This window comes from Lepus europaeus, chromosome 12 (genome assembly GCF_033115175.1).
Source record: "Lepus europaeus isolate LE1 chromosome 12, mLepTim1.pri, whole genome shotgun sequence".
Classification (NCBI taxonomy): Eukaryota; Metazoa; Chordata; class Mammalia; order Lagomorpha; family Leporidae; genus Lepus; species Lepus europaeus.
This window is the reverse complement of record NC_084838.1, coordinates 10,090,140-10,105,969: the sequence shown is the minus strand read 5'-3', so window position 1 is coordinate 10,105,969 and position 15,830 is coordinate 10,090,140. Positions and strand designations below refer to the sequence as shown.

General features: G+C 40.1%; 1 protein-coding gene across 9 annotated transcripts in view; it reads right to left on the bottom strand.

The window, feature by feature from the left end:
* Positions 1-15,830, bottom strand: part of DENND1A (DENN domain containing 1A) — a 566,150-nt gene that overhangs the window by 370,470 nt on the left and 179,850 nt on the right. For all 9 annotated transcript variants that reach the window (XM_062207587.1, XM_062207591.1, XM_062207594.1 and 6 more), the window contains one exon: positions 10,446-10,495. In XM_062207587.1, coding sequence (XP_062063571.1) covers positions 10,446-10,495 — 50 coding nt within the window. The remainder of the gene's footprint in view (positions 1-10,445; positions 10,496-15,830) is intronic.

The following is a 15,830-nucleotide window of genomic DNA, read 5'->3' as shown; positions in this document are numbered from 1 at the left end:
CCATGTGCCAGCCAGAAAGCTGAACATCTGATGCAGACTAAGTCTCTCATTCTCACAACAACCCTGGATTTAGATGATGTTCCCGTTATACAGAAAAGGAAACTAAAGGGTGGAATCGGTAGTAACTGAATCAGGTTCTGAGAGCTGCCAAGGGAAGGAGCTAGAATTCAAATGGGAAGAAGCACAAAGAGGCAAGGTTAGGTATTACTCTCCTAGACTTCTGTGTCTTTCATAACGTCTCCATTTATAAGGAACATATTTTCTATTTTATGAGGACTGAAATACCAAAATGTGCTTTCAAAGAAATGTAAACAGTAAGTGAATCACACATAAAAGCAATATGAAATAGGAGATATGTTTTAAAAATTAAAGAGCATATTACTAATCAAATTAACCTATAAGCTCCTTTTTTTTTAAAGTTACAAATTGTTTCAAAATCCGCTTACCAGTTAGTTTGCATTAGATTCCTTTTTAAATAACTTAAATATCCCAAATATTCAAATTATACTAACATTTTAGAATTTGATACTAAATTATTCCAAGGGACTCAACAACTCACACTGTATTTCACATTTCAAATTGAGTTACACAAAGTATGTTCAAATTGATAAAACACTTCGAATCCATCGTACACCTATAATTTGCATCAAAAGTGTCAGAGGAAATGAAACATCATGGTTTACCAGCCCCCTTTCAAAGACAGAATTCTTACTGAGTCTTTAAATATGACATGAATTAAATTTCCAAACTCGGAATGGCCTTCCTTTATTAACTCCCTTATTCAAGCCACATAAGAAAATTAAAATCCATAGGATTTTCCAGGTATCCCAGCACAAAGGTCAATGGAGCTTTCCTGGTTATATTCAAGGGAGCAAACCCAGCTCTCGGAAAGGGTTAGAGGGCACAGGAAAGTGACTCAGAAAGAAGACAGGGTTCTGCTCTCCTTAGTTAACCAGGAAGGCGAACAAAAACAAGGTGGCAATAAAGCAGGAGTAAGCAATGGTATCCCTCCACCTTACACAGCCAGGAGGAGGAACACATTTCTATAAAAGTTATAGAGCTGTCAGGGGGACACCAAATGCTACCTTCTTAGGGCTGTTATGTTCTATCTGTAAAGCTTGGATACTGTGTTACTATGGTGATTTAATACTATGTTTTAAAGGGGGATTATATGATTAATTTTAACAAGGTTGAGAACTGAAGATGTGTGAGAAACAGGATTCTAGCTCACATAATTAAAGTGATTGGGGAGCAAAGTGGGCCTCAGTGGGGGAAGGGAAGACCTGTTTTATTAAATATTTAAAGCAACAGGTCTGGATGTTTCTCAGTTACAAATAAGGCCATACTTTTGGGAAAGACTAAAGTGATCATATGAAATATGACTGCGAATTATTTTAACTCAGGGTTTGGTTTTCACTTCTGGAATGTTCAAAATAAATACTCTTGAGAAGCACCCTATAAAGAAGGATGGGTATTGATAAGACTAGATGAAAAGAAAGCACCCAAGTCTTTAGGAAACGGACACAGAACGAACACCATTTGACCTGTGAATTGAGAGTCACTAATTCCTACCATTTAAAATACAGCAAATGTGCTTCGCTATATGGTAGGCTCAAAGAAAGATTCATGACTCCTTTATTTGGTACAAATCTCAACTCAATCACTTGCTAACTGGGGCTTAATTTAGCAAGTTACTTCAAACCTCTAAGTATCCCAGTTTCCTTACCAGGAACAACAATGAGAAATTGCCAGGGGACCCCAACGCTGTTTGGGGAATAAATGGGATGAGCATTCAGTAGAAGGGCCAACCACAGCAGGAGCAGTTAATCAGAGAGATGCAAGCTGCCACCGATTGAATGAGAACTAAACTCTATGTGAAAACGGAGCATTTGCTCAGAGTCTTCCCGCCTGGCTCAGCTTTCTAATACCTGTGAGTGGAAGAAGCAAGTCTGCCTTTCTTTCTCTCTTGTCTGTTGCATTATTTCAGGAAAGGGCAGCCTTCTGGGTGACCATGTAGCTCAAGTTTGCATTAAAGTGAAAAAGATTCCATTCCAGGGTGTTACAGCTTAGGAGGAGGCATTCACTGTTCTCCACCGATTCACCTTTTAAATGCCTGGGAGGGTGAAGCACAAATCATCAAAAGCCCAAAACCAGTAGATTCCAAAATATTTTTCCTTGGATAATTTCTAATAAACTGGCAAGGGCAGTTACACAGAGGTTTTTGAGAAGCATTCTCAATTTCCAAGGTATTTATCATTCTCATTCTCTCTCTCCTTACTGAAGTGGGGGGGGGGGGGCAATGTTCACTATTTCTCCATAAAAATGACTTTAGGGAAAGGCTCTGCTTCCTTAAAGACTGTAGTTTTTATGTTTATCTCCAGGATCAGCATCTATAATTTCTACAGAAACCAAAGATTTCACAATGATTAAACATGGAAGGAACTGTACCCAGCTATAAAACAACATAAGCCAACAATTTTCACTCCTAAAATGTAAAGCTGAGAAGTTGACACTTCAGGGCTGCTGGTTCCTTATCTCAACTCTTTCTCCAGAGCAAAGGAGCTGGTCAGTCTGGACCTATTCTCAACACCTGTGAACCTCAAGGACCTCCGTGATGAGGCAGGGAAGGAAAGCACTGTCATCCATCTGTAGTGACAAGCTGTGCCACCTGATGCCAGAGACAGGCAGCTCTTTCACGATTTTGCCCTACCTGTACCTGTATAAGCCCCCAAGCATCCTCACCGAGTAGAGTGGTAGTCCTTGAAATCTAGAAGTCTGTTACTCTCTCCTCTGTTGACAGATTAAATGCTCTCTTTCCTTCACCCCCAAATCTAGTCCTCATTATTTTGATTTTTTTTTTTTTATTTGACAGAGTTAATGAGAGCGAGACAAAGAGAAAGGTCTTCCTTCTGTTGGTTCACTCCCCAAATGGCTGCCATGGCCAGAGCTACGCCAATCCGAAGACAGGAGCCAGGTGCTTCCTCCTGGTCTTCCATGCAGGTTCAGGGGCCCAAGCACTTGGGCCATCCTCCACTCCCTCCCGGGCCACAGCAGAGAGCTGGACTGGAAGAGGAGCAACCAGGACTAGAACTGGCGCCCACATGGGATGCTGGTGCTGCAGGCAGAGGATTAACCAAGTGAGCCACAGCGCCGGACCCCCATTATTCTGATTTGGTACCAGGGACACGGACTAAGCTTTTGGTAACAGGACCTTAGAAACCATCTTGCCCAATTCTCTCTTATTTCACAGATGGGAAAACCGAGGCGTTTGAAAACATAAGCCAGCTTCTGGTTCCAAGCCCTTTCCGTCCTGCCACACAACATAAAATTCGATGAAAGCTGCCCCGCCAGTTTCAGCTCAGATGATGAAGCTAAGGTTGTGAGGTTTTCAGACCATTGCCTTGGCAAACAGATTCCACTTCTTATGAAACCAGAGAAGCGAAATTCAAGCATCTCCAGAAACAAGGCCCACTTTGCTGTGCTTCCCAAGTCTGGCTGAATAAGGAGAACAGGGGAGGAAAGCAAGGACCATTCCAACCACAGACTTTAACCTTCTCACTGCCTCTTCATTGCGCATCAGCCATTCAAGGCTCCTGGAGCCGCAGGTTGTTTAATCCTAAAGCTGTTAACAGGTCTGGTGTAGGAACAGCAAAAGTCCATGGATGGGCATTTTGATCTATCTCTGGGTGACAGATGACGTTTTACATGTAGGCCTCCCTTCTAAGTTTGGTTAAGCATTTTGCAAACTGAGCTACAACTTTCCTAGGCACTGTATCAACTGCTTAATATACAACTTCAAATAATATAGACAGGGTCCCTGCCCTCTTAGAGCTGTCACCTTGGAGAGGATGAATGACGAATTCCACAGAATGTTATTAATAGTGTTCTTATGCGTCACAGTGTTATTATTATAAAACCAAAGGAGGAACAAAGATAGAAGAAAATGGAAGAGAAGGAAATGCCCTGTGGGAGATATGTGATTGACCTAAAAGATGATATGGAGCAGCCATTCAAGGAGCATGGAACTGGGTGAATCAGGCAGAGAAAACAGCTGTACAAAGATCCTGGGGCAGGAAAGAGCCAGATATGTTCCAAAAACTCAAAGGACACTAGTACAGCTAAAGCCCAGGAGGCAGATAGTAGCACCATATGGAGCTGTTAAATAAAGCAAGCACCAGATCAGATAGAGGGTCTCATGGTCACAGCAAAGGATTGGGACTTCATTTATTTACTCACTTACTTACTTATTTTTGGTAAGAGCAATGGAATGCTATCAAATGGTTTTAATCAAGAGAAAAACACAGTCTGATCTGATTGTTATGTGGAGAACAATTTGAAAGAGAGCAGAAGTAGGAGCAGAGAGAAGTGTCAGGGGGCTATTGCAGTAGTGCAGGGGAGACTGGGCAGTGGCTTAACCCATACAGGGAGAGCAGAGAGGTGGGCAGTTTGAGTTATAGTGAGCAGGTACGAATGGCGGACTTGCAGACAGACTGAGAACTGGGGAGCCAAATGGCACCATGTTACCATTTGATGATGGGAAAGATTAAGAAGTTTCGGGAACAGAGGGAGGGCTATCCAAGGTTTCCATTTGGGATGTGTTAGGTCTGAGAAGCCTGTAAAACATCTCCGTAGGAATGTCATGCACAGAGTTGAACATACCAGTTAGGAAATCAGAGGAAACATTTGGATCGGAGCTATAAATTTGGAAATCATCTACACACAGATGGTATTTAACACCCTGGAGAAGAATGAGATCACTTAGGGAGAGAGTTCAGAGAAGCAAATGAGGATCCAGGACTAATTTATAGAAACACCAATTTAGAGGATGGGCGGGGAAGAGACCATCAAAGAAGAAGAGGAGAACCTCCAGGCAGAACAATCAGGGGGGAGCAGTCAACAGTATTAATGCATCAAGATGAGAAGAGAAAACCCGCATATTGCACTGAGTAACATGAAGGTGTCAGAAGACCTTGATTAAGAGCAGCTCTAGCTGAATGACAAACTAAAGAGCATGGAGGAATAAACTGAAGAGTGTGGATAACTTGTGCAAGAAGTAGAGAAATCAGACAATAATTGCTTGGGAATGAGGAGTCAAAGGTAGGTATCATTTTTAGGATGGAAGAACACTTCCCAGCTGTTGGGAATGATGTAACATAGGCAGGATTCAGGATGCAGCAGACAGAGGAAACATCACGTTTCAGACTTTAGATCAGAATCCCAGAGAGCACTGCTAACTAGCCATGTGAGGACAGACAAGTGCACACATGAACTGTCCTGATCTTATCTCTAAAGTCAGAAGAATAATCGCTTTGCAGAGTAGTTTTGAGGATTAGAAATAATATACACAAGGTAATTAGCATATAGGAGCTTCACAACAAAAGGATCATTAGGGGCAGGCATGTAGTACAGTGGTTGTGACAGCTCTTGGGACACCTGCGGCTCATATTAGAGTGCTTTAGTACAAGTCTCTGCTCTGCTCTCAATTCTGCCTTCCTACTAACGTGCACCCTGGGAGGCAGCAGCTGAAGGCTCAAGTACTTGGTTCCCTCCACTCACAGGGGAGACCCAGATTGAATTCCATGCTCCAAGCTTCCACCAGGCCTAGGCCCAGCCATTGTGAGCATCTGGGAAGGGAATCAGCAGATAGATCTCTATCTGCCTGCCTCTCTCTGCCATTCAAGTAAATAAAAATAAACAAATAAAAATTTAGGACAATTGTTGTTATATAATTATAAAATTCAAGAGATAGAACTAAAAGATTTTGCCACTCTCTATTTATTATAGCTTAGGAACAATTACCTGCTGAGCCATCTACTGCAAGGCACCCCTAGGTGCTGCTTCTCCTTTCCTTCTGCATGTGTATGTATGTGAATGTAGAGCTGGGCAGGAATCAAGGTGTATCAGACAACCACATCCCCCAACCTGTACTTCCAGGAACCTCAGAGCTTCCTTCCATAAGCCCACCCTTCATATGCCCCTGCCTCAAGCTTCTCACTTTCCCTGCTGAGACACCCAAGTGGCCAGAATGACACTGACCCCAAATGACTGAGGACCAAGAGTAGGTCACACCTGACAGATGCAGGCAATGCCTAGCTGCTCAAGCAGCCCACTGGACAATTCTGTCCACTCCCTCATCTATGTGAGCCTCATCTACTACGCTAAGCACATTGTGTCCGCTTTAGTTTCATTTTCTTCAGCTAATCTGAATTTCATACTTTTTTACAATAAAGATATATTGTATTGCTTTTGAGATTAAACTTAAGAGTTTGATTACTTTATGCCATGATGGGTCCAGTGGAGGCAGTATGATGTAACTAAACAAATTATGGTGGAACTGGACATCATAAACGTGGGCTCCAAAGGCGGCTCTACCACTTCGAAATAGTGGACCCCTTCGGCAAAATGTAGAACCTGTTTGAGATTCTGTCTGCTCAGATGCGGCATGTTGGGGATGACAGCCCTGCACATGTATAACCTCTGATGTAGGAGAACACAGCACAACGCCCGGCACATTCGGGTCACACGTGGCAAGTAGCATCTGAGCCACATTTTCATCTTTGGCTGCATTCTGAACCATTCATGGAATGCCTCTGCCTCTGAAAAGATGGTGCCATTTCATTTCATGCCCTGTCCTTTGCGTGCGCCATGAAACTCACAGGACAACTGAAAGGGGCCCAATGGCCTGGGTCCTCAAAGGGATGGACACAGACATGGAAAGGTGTAGCTTTGATTGTGCACTGTGTCTCTGGATTCCGGTCACTGACTGTAGCCAGTTGTCAGCTATCAGGGACAACAGAGGAACAACTACAATACAGAATGGTAGAAGTCTTCTTTTTAAAGAGAGTGCTTTCATCAGGAATAATAAGTTTCGAGAATAACACAGGAAAGTCAGCACTGGCACTTCACAATCCCCCCCAGCACGGAGTGACAACTCCATACTGGAATACAAGTATCAGTTCCTTTCCCAGCTCTGTTAATTACATAGCTTTGGCCCTACACAAGTCATTTCACCTCTGTGGACCTTGGTTTCCCTTCTGTAAAATGGGAACTTCAAACCAGATGCATTTCAGCTTTGAAATCCTGCAGTCTTGTTCCCACACATTCTCAGGGCCTCCTGTGGCCAGAGCCCAAGCTCTCACGGACACTCCACCCTCTCCCCAGCAGCCCCCTCTGCTCTGGCTGAACAATTCCTGGCTCACCAGGGCTCTCTCTTCGGCACAGCTTTTTGGTGCACGTGTGGTGTCAGGCTCTCCTTCCACTTGCCTACTTCTTGCTGGCCAGGCAGACTTAACACAGGTCTTCCCCACCATCACAAGTTTTGTCTGACTGGCTCAGCTCTCACTTCACTATCTTTTTGGAGAGACACCATTGAATAAGTCGTTCTAACTCTTTCTGGATGAACCTGGGAAACACATGGAGGGAAGGACTCCAAGTCTGAGGCCATTTCTACTTCCTCCACATCACACAACATAACCTTCCTTTGCTCTTCTGGGGGAAAAAAAATACCACCCACCCTCATCTCCAGAGCTGCTGAGAAGCATCAATGACTATGACAGTGGCCAGTGCCCTAATCAAAATCACAAACACTAATTTCCTACCTCTCCTCAACCTCTCACTCTCTGCTTGGTGACTGGTCTTCTCCACAAAGTGGTCTAGGGAAAACTGGATTCATTTAGGACATGGACATCGAGGAGATGCTAGGAGCCCCAGAAGGCCTTGGGCAAGTCACAATTTCTGCACAGCTTAAATGGTTTCACATAACGATACTGGGACTTGGCCTGTCTCCACGGTAGAAGGATAAAATGAGATAACTCACAAGGACAGAACTTCTTTGGAAGAGCCACCAGCAGTATTATTTCTCATAAGTTCTCATTTCAGAAAGAAAAATCTTAAGGCAACACAAGAGACAGCAAGATGACAATTGTAATGGGTGATTTGATGATGACAGTGAAAATCTCACTCTTGATAGAGACTAGAAATATTAGAATATCTAATACTGAAAAGCACAGATCCTGGAAACACGAGAAAGGCTTCTTTTTGAATGCAGTCACCTTAGGGACCTTGCTCATCTCCTACGCCACCATGTGTCCTAAGTCAGACAGAATCACAAACATTCTTTGGGGGCTCTGGGCAGCTCTTAGAATCTGCTGCAAACTAATTAACAGACATTAAAACCTGTGTAGTTATTGTCAATAATTCACTATTATTATCTCTTCTGCACTAAAGTATACCAAAGTTTGGGGAAACAGAAAGTGAAAAAATATAGTCCCTAAAATAAAGTGGGTTTTGTGAGTGTATGTGTGTATATCAAAAAAAGTTATTAATACCCATAGGGTATATAATGTAACACAATGTAAGAAAGAATTGTTGTACACAGAGAGGGCTAAAACAGATCCACACAGGGACACATCTGTCCCAAAGCTATTTTATAAAAAAAAAAAAAAAAACTAATAAAATAAGAGGAACATGACTACAAGAGGGTAATTTGGAGAGAAACGTTTTACAAGAAAAATATTTTTTTTCCAACAACAAAAAGGCATCTGACTTTATTGGTGACAAAAATATTTTAGAATTAAGGATTCTGCTTTTTTTTTTCCTCATTCTAGAATGTGATCATCCAGACAGGTAGGTAAGTTGAGCTGTGTGTGTGTGTGTGTGTGTGATACAAACTACAGAGAAAGACAAGTGGTGTGTGCATATACACATGTATGTGTATGCATGTGTGCCTGAGTACTGTTTAATCTCATTGTGCATCTCTCCCAATATTAGTTTACGAAGTCAATTAAGGAATGCCTATCCGTAACAAGCCATCACTCTAACAAGTCATGTCAAAATGAACTCTCGTATTTTCTTTGTTAAACACCTAAGAACATTTTTAAAACATTTCAGCTTTATTACGTTCAGCATAAATATGCCCTTGCCATAATTTGTGATACATTTTATAAGTGACTGGAGGAGATTTCATGCATCGCTAATTCATACATATAAATGTGAAGTTTGCATTAAACATCTCTAAACAAAACCCGTTTCCTTCCTATTTTTAGAAGGAATTGGATAAAGAGGAGACAAGAGGACTCTCATTACAAAGACTGACCCTCTTAAAATTAAGGCTATTCTGTTTTGAGCATCAACCTGCTATAAAACATCCCTGGTACCAGGATTTAAAAAGGTCTGAGTCTGGAAATACTACAAAGGTTGATTGGCTTAAAAAATAACATGTTAAAACCAGGGAGAGCAGTGATTGCAAGAAGCTGGCAACATTCCAGGGCTGCTTTTAAGTACTCTTAAACTCCTTTGGCTACCAGTTCTCATCTCACACCATTTTTTGGCTCATGCCAAATAAACCAGGACACCAGTACTACAAAGTATAGAAAGATCCAAGCAGCATGCTAACCACATGCTCCCTAAATCACTGAACTCTTTCAGATCCTGCCTTGTTTGGGTACACAAAAACACACAATACAACCTTCCTGAAGATGGGCACTTTTGATAATTTGCTTGGAACATATTATGGCATTTATTACTCACCATGGTATTTTCTACAACCTCTCTGTCACTAAAAGTAGAATTTTTGAGACATAACATATGTGCCATCTCATGGTACAATTTTCCATTAAGAGAAAATTAAGCAGACAACAAGCAAGTTGACAAATGAACAAGTACAAAAAATAATGATGATGAAAAACACAGTAAACGTTTCTTGAAAAAGAGTTAACGTGATTAGTAAATTACAGTTGTATAAAAAGTTTTTAAAAAGCTCATCTAAAACTGTTAATATTAAGCAATGACTTAGGTTTTAACAATCCTCTCACACTATTTTAACTATCTTGGAGTTATTGTATGTCTCCAAGAAACAGTTAATCATAATGTACATACTAAGCGACTGTTGAAATGGTTGTGTGTTTTTTTTGCCTCGAAATTACAGAAAATGCTGATTTCCCCAGAGACATGATTCTTAGGCAACAAAACAAAATGTAAAACACTGTTTAACAACATGCCTAAATAACTGAATGCCTTTAAACAAGATAGGTTTATGTGGATTTAAATTATAAGTTGAAGATTAGGAAAAGCCTAGTATGTATAATATTCATAAGGCCACAGAGTCACATAATGTTTAAGTCAAATATACTTAAATAAAAATGAAATAACACTGGATAAATACCAACCATTCTTAATCATAGTTGTCTGATAACAAAAAAAATAAAAATAATAATGTCATCTAAAATACATCTCACAAACCAACCAATACAAAGCTCTAAGCTTTAAACTTTTTGATAGTGTCAATAAAATCCCCAGGAAAGGAGAATATTACAACTCTCCTTGCAACATAGGTGTTTTAAATCACAGTTAAACAGACAGCATGTTAAGAATGGTATGGTTTTTATTTTCCATAGCAGGTTTATTGACACTTTTTTTTCTATAAAAGTTCAAAAATCTGACACTACCTGTCCGCATAGAAGGGGAAACAAAACTTGGTCAAAGTCTGTAGAACTTCCTGTGGAGAAAAAGAGAGATAATTTATACATCTAATGGGACCAATAAATCTAACATTAACCACAGCACACAATCTAGCAACTTTACCCTAAAGAAAGAGGAGACAGATGAAGAAATATGGGCTTTATCAATTACATGGGAGGAGTACCAGGCAGTCAATCATGAGAAATAATAAACATGATCAAACTTCATTAAAAATGAAAAATTAATCAAGAATCACACATGGGCAAGCAGCAGGAGCCGTGCAGGAGAGCTCTGAAGGGAGGGAGGCAGTCGGGTTGCTGAGTGTTAACACCCCTCCAGGGACCCTCTCCAGCCTGACCATATGGATCAGAGTGAATAACACCGAGCCACATGGGTTTGGCCTGGCAGGGCCGCTGTTGCTGGCACCGTTTTCCCCTGTTACCTAGGAACAGAGGGGGCCGGGATTAGACAGCGCTTCCCAACGTCAATAGGCCAAATCACAGCAGAAAAGAAAGCCAACTTGAAGATAATTGTCCCTGAACATCGTCAACTACATTTTTTTTTTTTTGGAGTTTAAAACTTTATTTACTTAACTCTATTAAAAAGCTGCCATTTCTGGCAAAAAATTTATTTTTGGAATCAAACTGTAACCATTGTTAAGTATGCACTATTTTAAATGAAATACCATAATTGGACACACTTACCTGCTTATAATTTACGAAAATACCAAGCAAACTATCAGTTTCAATGTCTTTAAAAAAAAAAAAAAAAAACACTACAGACACATAAAACCAAGCACATAAATCAGGAATAGGGTACAAAAAGGCGCCCAGCTCAGAAGGTTACTCATAAGAGACAATCTTCTTATATTAAGAAAAATAATAAATATTGGTATATGAGACACAACATACAATGGTGACTTTTCCTAACAGACATAATTCACACATGTAGCACATACACAATGTGTTTGGCTAAACACAACTACAAGTAATTAATTATTACTTCCTTCATAGAATTCTCTTTAGCTTGACTTAATTTCACTGCAGGCTTGGACAGCCCACAGTTGGTGCTCATCATGAGTTCATAGACCAATGTTATAAATTTTAAAAAAGTATTCCTTTCATGCATTTGATTTGCTTTTTAACTATTTAAAATCCCAACTTCAAGACAAAATGAAGAACACATTTTTCAGTCATTGAGAAGCTGGTTCAAATTAAAACAAACCTGCCCATTGCAAATCCTAATCCAAGTGATAAATTAAAGATCAGTTTACAAATGTAGCAGTTTTCTAACCAATAATAATGAATTATCAATGCTAACTGAATTGATGCTTCTCGCTTCATTTATTTTTAAAACCAGTTCTATCATTCAAGAAATAAACCACATCAATCTAATAACCCACTCAATGAAGCAGAAAGCACATTGACTTGCTCTGCCAGAGCATGTTCCGCCTACATAATTCAATTGAGCATATCCTATTTTTTAATATCATCTTGGCCTGGCACTATGTATTTCACAGCACTGTTAAGGCATGTCGCAAAATAATAAATGGTTAACCCAAAAAAACGGAAGAGTAGAAAAGAATACCTCAGCATATTCTAAGAGGCATTATTTATAAATTACTTTACAGTATGGCATTTGGATGTCCATCTATGTTATTGTTAAACTAAATACATTTAAATAAAGTCTAAGAGTTAATACAGAAACAGAACAAAGGCAATTTTCAGGGCATCACGTTCTTATCAGGCAAATATGGGCAAAGAGACCATACACAACATTCACTTTAATGTCTGTAGACTTAGTTAATTATAGGATACATTATAAGCCATCTATACAAAACCTTTACGATCTACATACACAAAAAAACAGTCCTTACAAATCTCCTCCCACTTCAAGTTTCAAATACCACAAAGCATCTCTTAACTTTAATATATATACCAAGCGTTTTTAAAACTCGGTATCAACGTTCACTCATTGCCAATACCAGCTACAAAGACAGTTATCCTTTACCCCTCAAAAGTTACAGGTGCAGAAAGCACTTCTCTACTCTATGCTGGAGTCGCACTGGCAAAAGGCCTCAAAGATTTTTGAAAGAAAGGACCCCCATGGCTATGAGAAAGCATTGTGCTCTATAGCAGACTCAAAGGAATCTAATATGCCCAACTTATTACTCACTACAATATAGAAACTACTTACCACTTTCTAATGTCAAGAGTAATAACCAACCTTGAACTTGTCTGTCAGATAATATTAGAACAAATATCAAAATACTCTATGTAGGCTGAGAGTAACCCACCTCCCACGAGCTTTTCTTTTTACCCAAGAAAGCAGTGATAAGTCTAATTAATAGCAGTGGGGACCCGGTGTGGAGGGAGGGAGAGATGGGGAGGGAATATAGGCAGATGTAGGCACATGTTTGTAAATTGCAGTATGTTTCCTCATGTTTGGGATATTCCAAGAGGTTGATATTCCAATTTAAGTCAAACAAGATGGTGGCACGCTGTCAGAGACAAGAACAAAAATGAGCATCTACTCTGTGTTAGGCACAGCCCAGAGATTATCTCCAGCAGAACTGAAATACCCACTTCACAGTTTGGGATGGGGAGCATGGGAGGAGGGAGTGAGAAACAAGCAACGTATCTTTTTTTTTTTTAAGCAGAAACTGCTGAATTAAAGCAATTCCTTAGTACAGATGCTTTCCTCATACTGCACATACACATGCAACTTCTTATCCTCAACAAAGAAAAATCACAATTACGTGGACATGAGAAACGTCTCTCTCCAAGAGAGGGGGCTTGAAAACCCTGATTTAAACAGATCTCAAGCATGATGTGTATGGCAGAGCATCCTCTCCATCTTAACTTCCCTGGGAAAATAGACACTAGCCATTAATAGACCCCTTTTTCTCTCTAGAACTTGTGTCCTGGGCTAGGGAGCTTTCTTCCTACCGGTGAGTCTCCTGTTCTCTGCCCCTTTCTCTCGCCTGCACAAGCTCTTCTGACAACGAGTCTCAGTGCCACTTCAACCACATAAATCGGACTTTGGAGACGTGGCCCAGCTGATGAAATGTAAATGACCTCATTGGTAAGGCAGGGGGTGGGAGGCTTGTGTGCCAGCTCTCCAGATCAATTCCCAAGTTTGTATTTTCACAAATCTTTTTATGTACAGTTTGATTTTTTAACATTTTAATGAGCAAAAAAAAGTGAATATATAGTAGCCAGTCACCACAGTTAAAGTGCAGGGCATGAACTAGATCCCAGGAGGGAAGCAGTCCACCATGTCACCACGGGCTTTAGGACATTCGCCACCTGGTTCCATGTCCCTAGGTTCCAACTCTTTTCATAATCAAAACACTGCTGACATTATAAACCCCAGACGGGTTTTCTAAAATCCCTCCCAATCGATATATCCAACACATAACTTATTGGAGACAACACGGAGCTCATTGATTAAGGTGAGTTCAGTAGCAAAGTTTTCAAAATAAATGAGACAAGGATACAGCATTCAACCCCTTTGTGTCACCAGACAATTTATGAAATAGGCAATTTCCAAAAGGGCTTTGCTTCCTAACAAAATATATGATATTTCAAGTGGGAGGGAGTAAGAGTGGGCATGGAGGGGAGGGCGGGGAGGAAGTGTGGTGGAGAGGCAGTTGCCCAAACCTTCCAGTTACACATAAACAGCAGACTGCACAGTGTAAGTAGAAAAGCCATCTACAAACCTCTGCCCACAAGGAGATACCAAAATTCAGAGTATGAACCAAAATACAAAATTAACACACCTAAATCCAAACACTTGTACAAATGAAATTCAGAAAGGAGCTCAAAGTTCATCTGGGTCTACTTCGGGTTCCTTTCACCCAATTCAAATTCCCATCTGGTCAGAGGGCCCATCAAGGAGATGCACACAATCTGGAGAAAGTAGATTATGTTCTGTGGACACTGAAACATTGCCTTAAAAACCTAGTAATGTGCTAAATTTATAATACCACTCATTCCAGAATCCTACCTGGAAGCCAAACTTGGAAGACTAAATTCAATGAAGTTAACTGGGGGTGTTGATAATGAGAACTAGCTATACCAATTCATCCTGAATTTGGGGTTCAAGGCATGAGGGGGAGTACAGGAAATCCTACAACAGCCATCATCTAAGATGTCAAATGCTTTGTTTGCACTGTTTCATTGAAACTTACAACCCCAAATTAGCTTTATTTGGCAGATGAGAACTGACAGTCAGACACAGACATACACACCCCACAAATAAATGTCACTGAAAGATAAAAGCATAGGTTGATTATGGTGTCCAGCAGAGTTACAGAATGTTGGGAGATGAGGCACAATCTCAACCTTTCAAAGAGGGAAAAAAGAAATGTGTGCAGGAAAACATTTAAATAAAGAAAAGCGATAGCTTGAATAAATGAATTTATTTTAAAATATGTAAAGCCACAATTAGCCTCTTTGTGGTTTGCTTAAAGCTGATATAGCTGTGGGTAATTTACTTTGTCCCCCCCCCAAAAAAAAAAAAAGTGTGGAGGAGGGAGGAGGGCAATCGCTGGAGGAACATTTCCTGGGTTTCTTATATCTAATTTATTTGTTCATTTCAAAATGTAGGTGTGTGATGAGGAGATCAGTAGAGCTCAAATTCCTAAAATACTATCTATGCTTAAAATGTTTTTAATGGCATGGAGGAAACACTGGCCGTCTAAGTCCTGCAATTGAGAGCAGTGCCGCTGACTTTAAAGAAAAGCTTGTGATTGATGATCTTAAAACTCAAGTTGAAAGTTAAAAACAGAACACACACAAAATCAAAACATACAAGAAGCTAACAAAATTTCTACTTTAAGCTATTTCAAGTCAAAACTAGGGACTCCAAGGGAAGGCTCACAAAGATGATCCAGAAGGGTGAAAGCTGAAGTTCTCAGGAGCTTAATTAACACAAAGTTCAAGAATGTTGATCAGAAGTTTCCTAACTGGGAAAACAGGAAATAACTTTTTTTTTTTTTTAAAACCTAGAATCCATACCTTTGTTACAATCAAATTTTTTATTTCTTTTTCTTTTTTAGAGAGAAAAAGCAGCTTTGAATAAGCGATTTTACCGAAAGGCCTTTCAACACTCAGACATAAAAGCTGGGTCAAACTTCTAACAGCACTGCTCGAATGCTACGGAGTCTGATTTCTTTCTTTGGCCCATTTCAATATTTACTCCCAGTTCACTTTTTTATGCACTTTAGTTGATTTTAAGTCATGCATATGTTATTTGTACTAGATTGTGGAATACTAAATACACAGAATCAACATTGCCAAAGATAAATTTGCAGCAAAGAAATTCATCGTACTGTATAAACATGTATCGTAATCAACTTTATGCCTGAA